The 12,975-nt window shown below is 34.9% G+C and overlaps 1 protein-coding gene across 4 annotated transcripts in view; it reads right to left on the bottom strand.

The window, feature by feature from the left end:
* Window positions 1–1,881: 1,881 nt before the first annotated feature.
* The window catches only part of LOC117109169 (ankyrin repeat and LEM domain-containing protein 1-like), a 21,793-nt gene continuing 10,699 nt past the window's right edge, over window positions 1,882–12,975 (bottom strand). For 3 of the 4 annotated variants that reach the window (XM_033251423.1, XM_033251444.1, XM_033251435.1), the window contains exons 4-8: window positions 7,897–8,150; window positions 7,030–7,680; window positions 6,180–6,508; window positions 3,862–3,991; window positions 1,882–3,209 (exon numbers count right to left, since the gene is read on the bottom strand). In XM_033251423.1, the coding sequence (XP_033107314.1) occupies window positions 3,034–3,209; window positions 3,862–3,991; window positions 6,180–6,508; window positions 7,030–7,680; window positions 7,897–8,150 (1,540 nt within the window). In that variant the 3' untranslated portion in view covers window positions 1,882–3,033. Of the gene's footprint in view, window positions 3,210–3,861; window positions 3,992–6,179; window positions 6,509–7,029; window positions 7,681–7,896; window positions 8,151–9,590; window positions 9,747–10,463; window positions 10,548–10,713; window positions 10,775–12,975 lie in introns of those variants that run through there. The other variant, XM_033251427.1, reaches the window with a different exon arrangement.

Genomic DNA, 12,975 nt, shown 5'->3' with positions numbered 1-12,975 from the left:
ACACCACTTTGAAAAATGTTCCATCGGCCCTGCCTCCACGATTTAAAAGAGAATCTGTGCGTTAGTGGTGAAATTAAATAATCGAATAAAAATCAAACTTGTCACTTGTGAAACATAGCCATCCATTAACATGTTCACAATTTAAAGTGTTGGCGAATTGTCTGTTGGCAAATTGGCAGTCAGCACAAACGTCCTATATTGGCAAACTGCCATTCGGCAAAATGTGGTGTCGACAAAATCACTGGTTGGTGAATGGTAATGTCTGTCGGTGAAACGTCTGGCCACACCGCTACTGGAGAGAAACTGGGGTTCATGTAACAAAAAAAAAGCTTCTAAAAAGGGAAGAAGTATGGTTTTAAAAGAGAGGATTAAAAAATGTATAAATAATTATATATATATACAGTATATAGGCCTACCACTAACTCAAAGAAATGTTATACTGGACTAAGGTACTTAGCTATGGAACATTATTGAAATTGGAAAAATATTATTGATTTATTATATACTTTTAAATTGAATGCGGTTTTTATTTTTCAATAAAAGAGAAGTATTTAAAACTTCAGAACGGATCAAAAACATTCACTTCTTTAATGAATATAAAGAAATATATCCAAGGCTCCAGCTATTTCAACTCTTAGCCTATGGGTCACATGATTAACACTAATGCACTTTGTCATTTATGCAAATAAACCAGCAGATTATAATAATCCTACTATTTACTGTTGATCATGACCCGATAGGCTGGTGACTCAGCATTAAATATACCAATTACCTTTAGGTCTATTTGAATGTTTTATGACCATTAGTAAAATGTTTATGACCACAGGGCTGGTATCTGGTATAATGAAGGCAGGTCCTCAGTGTAGGAATTTGAGCTTGTAGTTACTGGACTATTAAAAAAGTATGATTTAAAGCTGGGCTCCAGAGCAAAAAAATTTGTTGATACATTGTACAAAGGATTTTTTTAAGACACGAATATGGTGTTTGATGGAAACAGTTTATGAGACACAGATTTTTGAGTATTTAAAAACCCCTCAGTTAAAAAAAAATTGTATCTCATTACTGTTTCCAAGTTTTTAGTCAAACACCATTTTTGGTCTTGGAAGTCTTGGAAAAAATCAGTTGTACAACATATCAACATATTTTTCTCCTCTGCAACCTGGCTTTAAGATATATATTAGAACCCAAACCGTTGATTGGAAAGCAAGAAATGCTTACATTCAGTGAAACAGCAAGCAATGTAACTACCCAAACAGCAAGCAATGTAACTACCCAAGCTATAGCTCAACTGCAAAATTACTTGCAGAGAATATTTGTAAATTAATTATGCGATTAAATGCTTGGATTAATTTGATCATCAGCTTGTTCCCCTCAACCTTTAATTATTTTGTCACAGGTACAGTAGCAATGCTTTGAACCCTGCACATAGGTTATGGAATTATTAGTGATTGGTCAAAGTTTGAACACTCAAACCAGTGGTGGATTCAAGAAGGGGGGGGGGGGCGCCAGCCAGCTTGCCATTCCCCCCCTCCCTTCTAAATTTTTCAAAACTTAAAAAAAATTGAGAAAGAAAACCTACTCGAATTTTGAGTTTAATAGTGCCATTTCCGACCATGTAGAGGCACCATAATTATAAATTTTCTTACCTCAACCCTAACCATGATGGGGCTGAGGGCGTATAGACCCTCAATCTGTGAAATTCCCCATCTGGGACCCCTCTATTTCAAATTCCTAGATCAGCCATTGCAAACAATGGATATTCATGGTTCACTGCACACACACAGTTTAGTTCACTTTGCTCTCTCAGCTCCCCCTGCACCATCTTGTCTCTTCTGCCTAGCTCTCTCTAAAGTACACAAGATTGTCAATTCAATAACAACATCAACAAATTACTTAAAAGTTTAATTTAAGCAAAATTTTTACATAAAAAATAAATGGAAATGCAATTCTGTATTTCTTTTACAGTATAATACATTTGTTATCTAGATATTTGGCTAGAATTACCAAACAGCAAATATTTACATTATATGAAACTGAACATAAAATCCAAATGTCATGGTTAATCATATTAAAAACAAATATATAAAAGCACCAATTATAGGATAGATTTTAATCATCAATATTTATCTGGTATTAAAATGTCTCACAGGTTGATTTATTAGTTGGGGGGGGGGGCGGGNNNNGACATATCCATTGGGGATTATTGAGTGGGGTGCACAGGGAGGTGTGACCATAGTCTTGGAATGTATTTTGGCAGTAACAGAAAGCACACCCCCATCTGCCACTCGCCCACCATTGGAAATACAACAGTACTGTATTATTCTAACACTACATTTTACATAGGTTTATCACATCTCATTTCAACAGGATTGTATGGTAAAATGCATTAACTATAACATCAACATTATAAGTGGATTTTAATGCACACAGCTATTTTCTAGGAAAGACATTCATTATAGTACAGTAACAATAAACAATTTTTCCAGTTAATTTGAGTGAAATATGAATAAAAATGAACATAAATCAGTATACAAGTTATCATATTACAGGTAAAAGTTATTTTAAAACACTAGCTTTTAAAATCACAAACACTTAATACACTCATTTATTAAAAGAAATAAAATTGCATTTTACTTGCTTACATAAGTGATCGCATAAAAAACTGCAGTACTGTACAATATTTCTTTTAAGCGATTAAGTGCTCTGTTACACTGTTTATTTACACATAAGCTATGATTTATGGTGTAACTTAGAGACTTACAAAAGAAATGAGTCCAGCGCTAACAAAATAAAATAGCCATGACATTAAAAAAGAATGTTTGCAAAATAAAAATGCTACAATCCTCTCTCAGGTTGTGAGAAAGTGAGTTGAGTATAAATGGTGTTAAAATGGTGGCTCAAAATCCATTTTAAATAAAGAGAATGGCACATGGCCATAACAAAGCACCTTTTTTAGCAACCAAAAGCATTAATAATTAAAAATAAATTAATAATCATATTAATTAATAATAAATAATTAATTAATCATGCATTTTATTTATTTCCACCATGAAGATCAATTGGACGGATTTGTCTTTCGCCTTCTATCAAGAAGATTTGCATGCATTTGTGAAGCAGGTGTGATCCAAGCTGCTTCCGTCGTTCGGATGTCCATGTGCTTGCTACTCCGTAATAATCTCCACGTCGTGCATTCGTGAGCCTTGCTAGACCTATAAAATATATAAAACACTGTCAATATCAGAGTATATACACCATTTTTGCTAAATTTGAAATGAAAATTTCTAAACAACCTGGCAACTACCCCTGGGGACTTCCAGAGGCCTAGGCATTTCGCGCTAGGTACTTAACGTTTGTTCGCGGTGCGCTCTATTTGGTACTAGCCTACAAGTCAGCCACTGATTTGCGAGACATTTGCGGCGCTGCTTCAAGATAGACCCGATAACATGTTCTACAGAGTTTTACTAATACCTGGCCACTAGACTAAAGATTACCACTAATACCAGAATTAATTAATCAATGTCAGATAAATAGAAGTTAACTTTATATTAATACTGAAGTAATTGACCTTTTCGGAGTGTCAATCAAACTGACCTATCAGAGCATGGCCTGGAACATGTGTACGTCCCATTAACACACGGACGTGTTGATCTCATAAATGCATGTTTAGGTATATTGTTTACTCAAGTAAACATGTTTATCATGTATGTTGTATGAAATTAAAAATACTGTACATTTTAATGCATAATCCAGTTTCTATGGGACACCACCATTACATGGACTGAACAGTCAGAATATATTATAGTATGGGGGAAAGTGGTAAATGTATTGAGCCAAAAAAGTATAACTTCAAATACAACTTACTAAGTGAGTCCACCATGCATGCTTCTCTTGTGTAAGCTTCCACAGGTATCACTCCCTGAAACACATGTAGAGATACAACACCAAGCCCTGACTCCCAGATATCCACAATATGCTGTACTTTGTCACTTGGCTGTGTATACACATATGAAAAAATGATTAAAAAAAAGTATCACAAAAAAAAAAACATAATTTTGTTCTGTATTTCATAATTTAACTCCTGCCCATTTATCAAAGAGTAGAGAATAGCAAGAGAACTATCCTTCTTTTGCATGCATTCAATGAAAAAACGAAGTAATGCCACGAGATAGGAGGCACCCTATTAGAATTCGAATAGAGTTTAAAACTCGAAACCTGCAATCTATAGACAAAGCACTCGTTATGATACAAATGCCTTTTACTTTCTTTTAAAGGGCGCCCTCTAGTTTGTAGTAGTACTTTTTAAGATTCCTTTTCAAGATTCCTTTTCAAGGAAAGCTGAACAGACAGACTGCTTGCAATTCCATACTCTTTTACTGTATGTACTAACAGGTATGTTCGCATTGCATTACATTTTACCAAAAATAAACTTGGGTCAACTTTCTATTGGCTATTATTGATATCGCTGTTCGCACTTGAATTAAAGTAACTTGTTACTATATACCCTAGGTATTCAACCTTTTCAAGCTGGTAGCCAGTTTCAATCTGTTAAAAACAACAGTGGGCCGACATACAGTAATTGTGTACTTCCACATTTTTTTAATGACAGACAACCCATTCTCTTTTATAGGAAAAGTCTTCCTAAATATAGGTTTACTGTATTATAATGCAGTCTTTCTTTTTTTCAAAATCAACTACAGTATGATAGGCTTTATGTGGTAAAAATGAGGGAATTCAGTAGCATACAAGGGGGAGGTAGGAATAAAAATAAAACTTGCACCACCCCAGGTTCCCTACCCTACCACCAGAACCAAAAATTAACTTGAGTGCTTAGTAGGCTAGTTAAAATGCCAGCGCCGGAAATTCCCCTACGAGGAGTCCAATATCCCTAAAAAGAGCCTACATACCTCAGCCCCACCATGTGGTTGGAGCTCATGTGAGCAAATAAAAAAAAACAATGGACACCTCTAGATGCCTGGAAATGGCACTCTCAGACTGTTAAAATAAGTTTTCAAAAACAGTGTTTATAACAGAATGACATTCACCCTGGCCTGCTCAACGCGTTGGTGCAGCCAATGGTTAGAAAACGCATCATATCAGCACCCCTCACTTAATCCTTTATTCCTCATTAGTCCCCCTCCCTATGTCAATGCTGTAGGGCACGAACAGTGAGATAAACTCAGAAAAAGCCAGAGTAAGTGGTCGTGTTCTAATATTAAGTGGTCGTGCTCTAATAACAGAAAAAAATATATAAACAAAAATCGGCTGGAAAAAGTTATTTATTTTTTAGCGGTTGCACAGCGTCGGATTCAAATCTTTGGCTGGCCGGAGTTGGCCCGCGGACTGGTTGTTGCCTTCGGTGGCACATGCTATTAAGAAGGAAGTAACACTGTACAGTAATCGACACATGACCTTATCCCTCCTAACAAAATCGTTCCATTTATATTGCGCCATTCTAACAATCGTTGCTCGTGGCGCAGTGGACAAGATGTTGCTCTTTTCAATAACGTTCTCCTCCCCCGAGGGTCGCTTCATGTCCTCTGCAGCCGGTAAACCGGAGCACCTTTCATCTGTCCACGACAGGAGCCGAGTGGACCAGTACACCGGGGTATGCCCCTACTCATCTCAGATGTACTGGGTTCTTTAAAGTGCACATAAGCATTTGTGTACACTGGGCCTACGGTTTATAGTCCTTATCTGAGAAGACCACCTGAACTAGGAGCGAGGCGGCCACGAACACATACCGGTATTGTTGGCTATGGTTACGGTGCCCCTGCCTTAACCGCTCGGTCATTCGACTAACTCTCACCATGAGGGTTATTTGAGGAGTCAAGTAATCGGCCTGCAATTAATACCTCACGGTGGCTGGGTTGTTTGGATCAGGGTCTTTAGCACAAGAAGCAGGAACAATTAAACTTCTCAGCCAACGTTAAGCTCAAGGTGAGTTATGTAACATGAAGAGTAAACAAAGTAGAACAGTTTCTTTCCGAGCTAAAACTGTGCAAATTGCTTATGAAACAGAATCACCGACTTTTTCACACCTTGCATTATTTTGGTTAAAATAATTATTAGCCCTCTGACCTAAATATATAGCCAATGTTAACAGTTCTGAAAGCATGATGAGGACGAAAGTAACAATTGACAATAAATTAATTTGAAAAAGATAACCCTATTAAAATTACCTTCATTCGTGGATTTCTTATTTGTTCCAATCCTTCATAGAAATGAGCGTATGGTCGTCCTCTCTTGCCTTTACCGATATAAAATACAGCTGCAAGAAAAATCTTAAATATCTCGCTATCATCAAGTCCTTTACTCCTGTGGGGCAAGTTTCTTGTGACCCTTGGGTCCAGTAGTAAATAATTAAAAGACGATTTAATGGTGCCCTCCCGCCATTTACGCTGGGGGTCAGGATTTTGAAATGTAGCACACATTAGGCCTTCATCCTCTTCTCCAGTGCTGATGCTACACTTTTGCATGAAATCGGAGAGCTCTTGTGAATAATCTGCAACTAGAATTTATTTAAAAAAATGTCATAAAAACATAAAAAATGAACTTTCATCATTACATGCTTCTGTACTGCACTTTGCATCTAGTGATGATGATTACTACTCTATGATAACAATGATGACCAGATGATGATGACTGGATGATAATAAAATAAATTATATTTGAATATAATATGATGAAATGGTGATGATTATAATGAATAGTAATAACTAAATGATGATTAGTTGATGATAATGGTTTGATCCACTGCTTATTTTAAAATGATATTGGTGATGATAAAAAATTAGGTAAGAAAAATCTGTTGTGTTCCCAACAAAAATCCACCATTAATGTGAATTAATTTAATCCTTATAAAAAGCCTTTCAAAACATCATATTCTGGCCTCTTTTTTAGAAGGCAGAACATTTTTTTAAAGATTTTAGGTTAGTTTGTTGAGGAACATTAGCTAGTGATTGGATTCTGAACGATGATAGAATGAGTGGATTGGATTATTATTTATAAGTTAAAAACAGATTTGTGTACCTTTTGAACTATTTGCATCTTTCGTTTTTCGTTTTTCCTTTCTCAGTTTCGCCAGCTTATTTTTATATATGTCCTTAGTGGTTGAAGTAATAGGGCCTGGGTTATATCCATATGATGTTAATTCAAGGGTAAGTTGTTCGGAAGTTAAATTATCCAAGTCATGTTTGCTTTTGGATGGGGGCTCTTTCAAAGCATCCTGCCAATTATATAGTACAGTTTCATCAAGGGGGTCAAAGGTATCACTGTCTTCCGAGATTGCACTCTCATTTGCTGAGTTATTATTCAAATAACATCTTCGTTCAATCAGCGAGATGCCCCGCTCTTCGTCGTGGTAAATGAACTCTAGTGGAGAAGTACTATCATGAATAGAAATGGTTTGTTCATTGTTCTTGTCAAGAAAAGACACCTCCAGTGTTTCTAATGATGCATCGAAGTTCATAGATTTGTTGAAAGTTTCATGATGACTTCGGTCGTGATGAATGATTGCAGTTTTATTAAGTTGAGTTGGGAGGGGGTTTGACTTAACAAATGCAAATGGATGGTCTGGTGAAGTGACATCAAATCCATGAAAAGCGCCCTCAGATTCTGTAGAATCATCCAATCGGCTTTCAGAACAAGGTGAATTAATATTTGATGAGGCACTGTAATATCCTAAAATAATTTTTAAATGAAAATAGTTCTTTTAAATTCATTGTAATTATAATAAATAATATAACAGATTTCACAAAGACTACAGGTATATATTTTGTGCATTACGGTAGCCACTTACTGGGCTTATACTTGGTAAAATTATGGAAATATAAAAAGTTGTAAGAACAAAAAATTTATCTAGCCCTAAAAAAGTAGAAAAGTATTTGCAATCTTTACTTTCATAAGAGTAGCTGGGTTCACTATAAAGACGTTGATCATCCTCATCATCTTCATGTTCGCATATGAGATTCATATGCTGCTGAAGTAACTGTTTACAGTCCCAGCTTCCGCCGTCAATGGCGTGATCTAGGGCGTCCTTATTGTCTTCATCCCTTAACTCCGGATCACCACCGTTTACCAGCAGGATCTGTAAGGCCTGAAATCGACCCCAGCTCGCAGCCACCATTACAGGAGTCATCCCTTCGTGAGATCTGTTAGTGTAATTAAAAAAACAAAATGAAAATTTTTGAATGACCTTTGAACTGAATTAATTTTGGAATAACTTTTCATTTTTTTCTTTGTACACTTGCTGTCATTTTTTTTATATGGTGCCTGTGCCTGTTTCTTATCTTGTCTGTGTCTTTTCAAGCCTGTAAGTGGATAGGATAGGTAGGAGAGGAATATATTTGGTGTGAATCACACCAAGGATATCCGACTAAGTGCGAAGGCTTATTTCCAGTGGGTCCATCTAGTGGTGATTGGGCAGTACACCAGGATCTCCTACTCTTTTCGAAGAGTGTACTGCGTTCTTTAACATGCAATATTGAAGCAGAAAGCACACAGGACCAATAGCTAAAGGTCTCATTCAAAAGACGGGTGTGCTATAAACTAGCATTTCAGCCCTCCAGCTGAAATACAAGGAGAGCAGCATTGGGAATTGGACTGGGGACCAAGAGATCTGCACGGTTCAGCAAGCACACAGTGGCTACCACCAGTTCAGCCGAGTGAGCTAGGCTGCGATTAATTTTTGCTGTTGATTTGGATTTGAAATAAAATTAAATAACATAGTGCAACTATTTTTGTTAAATTAATCAATGTATGTCAACTGCTTTCTGTAGGTTATAAGTATTTTATTTGTGCACATATCTGTTTTTGTTAATCTCATTTAATGCATATTTTTAGTTTTAAAATTAGTCAAATCTAAAGCACTTTAAAAAACCAGAGGATCCACTAATTTGTCTTAAATAAAACAAAAAGACAGTAACTCCGAAAAGAGACAGAGACATTTTGAGATTCAGCGTTTCGATCTATTTGATCATTTTCAAGAATACTGATGAGAAAATCTCACCCATCCATATATGTTTACTATTTACAGAAGTATAACAGAAAGAAGATAAAAACCAACCAATCAGATTAAATATAATAAATTATAACTAGCCAATTAAAAAACGAGGTAATTAAAATTGAGGTGTGTCTTACATTAAGTATATCACTTATTATTGCGAATAAACAATGAATAATCAACAATTATTCAACAATAGTACAGAAGCCTGGGAATGCTGGCTGAATGAAAGTCTTATGACATGAAGTAAACAATGAGATAATTCAGTGAAATAAAATATACTAAACAGTAGAGAATGCTAAAGCACTTTTTGTTACGAACATGAATTTCATGTTCTCTGCAACTGATACATAACAAAGGTATTACCTTATCTTACATTAACTGAATTAAGAATAATGATGCATCATTACCATTGTTAAATTAATTTTGAAATTATCATTATCTGTATAATCTGGTTTATTGTTTATTCTAGATTTATTCTTTGTTGATATCAAAAATCATTTGTGTGTACTGAACAGAGTTTAGTCAGACATTACACTTAAAAGCAAGAACACCAAATAAATACTGTTGCAGAGACAAATCAACTGACCTCACATTGGGGTTACCGCCATATTGGATACATAGCTCAACAAGTTTCAATGACGTTTGGGAATCCAAACCCACCGCCAGATGAAAAGCACTGACACCATCTTCTTTTGATATGCAATTTGGATCAGCACCTAATTCAAGAAGCTGTTTACTTGTACTAAAAACAATTTAAATATTTTAATAGTGTAAAATTTTAACATTTAAAAGTGTAAAACAAAATAGCTTCTTGTTATTTCATTTAAAAAATCTTCTCTTTATGCTGATAACACAAACATGACTTGCACAGGTTAGACAAAAATGCCTGATAGAGAAATATGATAATTATCCATTATATAAAAATAATAGGCTATGCAAGCAACCAAACCATCTCTGCGAAGGCCTAAATTTCACCAAGATAAAGAGGACTTTCATTAGGCTAAATTGTACCAATGCACCACAATATCTGTTTTATGGGCACTAGGTTTTATAGTCTAATTTGAATAGCTTAGTGGTAAAGATGATTGCCTCTTAATCTCAGGGTCCTGGGTTCAATTCCTGTGACTGTAGGACTTTTTCTCACAACTAAAAACAACTCCACTCCCTAAACCTCTTAAAGAGACTTCGCTGACAAAAGCATCATTATTTCATACATTTAAAGAGGGCCCCTAAATATCAGCTAACTTCCTAGTACTGTATACGCTGGAAGTTTCACCCTCTATAAATATTGGGAAATTATTTTTTTTTTGTATGCTGCTGCTGCTTCTACTTATAGGTACTCAGCACTCCTTTAATCAGGATGTCTTGCTGAGGGAGATCCACATTCCCTCGAAAAGTGATCTAACAGGTATAACTTTATTCGATGCACACAACTTTATACTCACAAGTTAAGTCTTACCTGTAATCATGCAACTTCAACGACTCCATAAGGTCTTTGTATGTAGCTTCCATCATGGAAAATCATCAAATTGAGAGGCATAACCTACGTTACAACAAAACATAACATGTGGTAGGTACTTGTTTATCAAACTGGTTGTTTATACAGTAGGCCTAACTGCCTATCCCAAATCATTCCTGGGTGGGTCAATTTGTTTATTAGTCTCAATTCGTTTTTTAAAGCAGTATTTTAAAAGTTAGGACTACAGTACCGTACGCTATCTCGGTAATGGTGAGCGTCCATAGCTGTTGCCAACCCTAACCGAGAGAGCACATGGTACTGTAAATATAGACACATCAAACATTTATTTTGACAAATATTATAAAATGTTCTGTTGTTTAAGTTTATTTGATTGTAAAAAGTTTTTAACACTTTTTTAACAGGACAAACTTGTCATATTTAACACCATTACAGCAATATAACACACTTTAGGCCAAGGCTAACTGTATATTTTATTAGAGTAAAAACCTTCATGACTAAACCAAAGCCAAAACGTTTGGCCCTACTCGTGCTGGAATACAATAAAATTTGGTATGGCATGACAACACAGGTGTACGGTACGAATGGCCCCGGAAAAAATGGCCCAGGAAAAAATGGCCCCGGTAAAAATGGCCCAAAATAACAGGTAGGTAAAAATGGGCCCAAAAATAAAATTCTGTATTAAAACTGATTTTTTTTTTTAATCATTATATGCATTTTTTTTAACTGAAATAATTTAGTTTTAAAAAGGAATCTAACATCAAATACATTGAAATTTACATTTTACTTTTTTCAGGAATTACATTCAATGATAAAATATTCAAAGATATAAAAAGGCCATGAATAACACTTTTTATTTTTTTCCCCATTTAAATGTTAAAAAATAGCAACAACATAATCAATAAATCAACATAAATCATGCATTTATTAAAACTAAAATAATTTATTTGTGGCATCGCAATTTTCTAGAAATTCAATCCGGGTATTGGTAAACCCCACAAACAATGAGTTTATATGAACATCTAATCAATAAGAAAATTAAATATTCATAAGAACCTATTTTTTGGTTAAAATGTTGATTTTTTGAAAAAATACTTGCATATACACCACAAACCTCCAAACACACTGCAAACCCCATCAAAACCCTTTAATTATGATTACAGTTAGATGTTCATATACCAAGTGAGTCAATCACAATTGAATTGTTTTCTACAGTGTATTTTGGGAGGTTTGTGGGATTTAGAAATACCATTTAATCCTACCATAATTATATTCCTACCCTCACAATTACACACCATTTAAATTTTTAGCATAATTGCCATATTTACATATAGTATCTCAGTTTACATTATTTAGTATAGTTTTAGACACTTAAATTTAGCCATTTTTACCTACAGTACTTGTCATTTGGGGCCATTTTTACTGGGGCCATTTTTACCGGGGCCATTTTTTCCAGGGCCATTTTTACCGGGGCAATTTTTACCGGGGCCATTTTTACCTACATTCAACAACATAATGCCACAAAAGTTGTTTGTATAGGTTAGGCCTACTGTAACATTACAAGTCATATTATTAGTATTCATATCAAAAATATATGTGCATTCAACTCAACTTATGTTTTTCTACTCCAGTATGAATAGAAAACATGAAGCATTACATATAGGCCTAGGCCCACGGTACAAGCAACATATCATCATGAATGACATTTAATTCAATAACTCTCACACTAGGCTAGGGCCTGGCTGAGGCTACAGAGTAGATTGCATCATTTAAGAATTAAATTACAAGAAGAAACACATTTTTAATTTGTTAGAAACGAGGGCCTTGTAGGTCTGTTTATAGACCAGAGATAAGAGGCTTAATACATCCCTACCGGGAAGGGTAAAGCGTGCTGAGATAGGCTAGGCCTAGTACTTTATGGAAGTTTAAGTTTCTAGTCAAAACGGCAATAAACCAAAATGGCTATAAGTCAAAACAGCATTAACCAAAACAGCTATAAAACAAAACACTTTTTTTCACCAGAACGGCAATGGACTCAAACAGCAACAAGTCAGAATGGCAATAAACCAAAACAGCAATAAAATTTGCACAAGGCAGGATGAACATGATATAACAATAAAAGATACTGCAAGGATGGCCTATGAAAGTAAAACTTATTTCCAATGTGGTTCTACATAAAACCAATTATAAACATGGTCCTACATAAAACCAATTATAAACATAAAACCAATTATAAACATGAAAATGTACAAAGATTAAATACGGTAAAAATTTTATAAATTCATCATATATTTAAAATATATATAAAAACAACATTAAACTACAGACAAAATGAGGCTAAAACAATTTGTCATAGAAGTAAAAAACGCGAAAATACAATAATAATAATAATAATAATAATAATAATAATAATAAAACAACATACAAATTCAACAATAAAAGGATTGGAGGCACAGGGTTCTCACCAGCATTTTGGATTGGTGGTGGTCCTGTC

The sequence above is a fragment of the Anneissia japonica genome, unplaced genomic scaffold, assembly GCF_011630105.1.
Source record: "Anneissia japonica isolate Jap-2015-1 unplaced genomic scaffold, ASM1163010v1 scaffold26_len2425191_cov177, whole genome shotgun sequence".
NCBI lineage: Eukaryota > Metazoa > Echinodermata > Crinoidea > Comatulida > Comatulidae > Anneissia > Anneissia japonica.
Note: the sequence above shows the minus strand (reverse complement) of the source record. Positions and strands in the feature narration are given on the sequence as shown.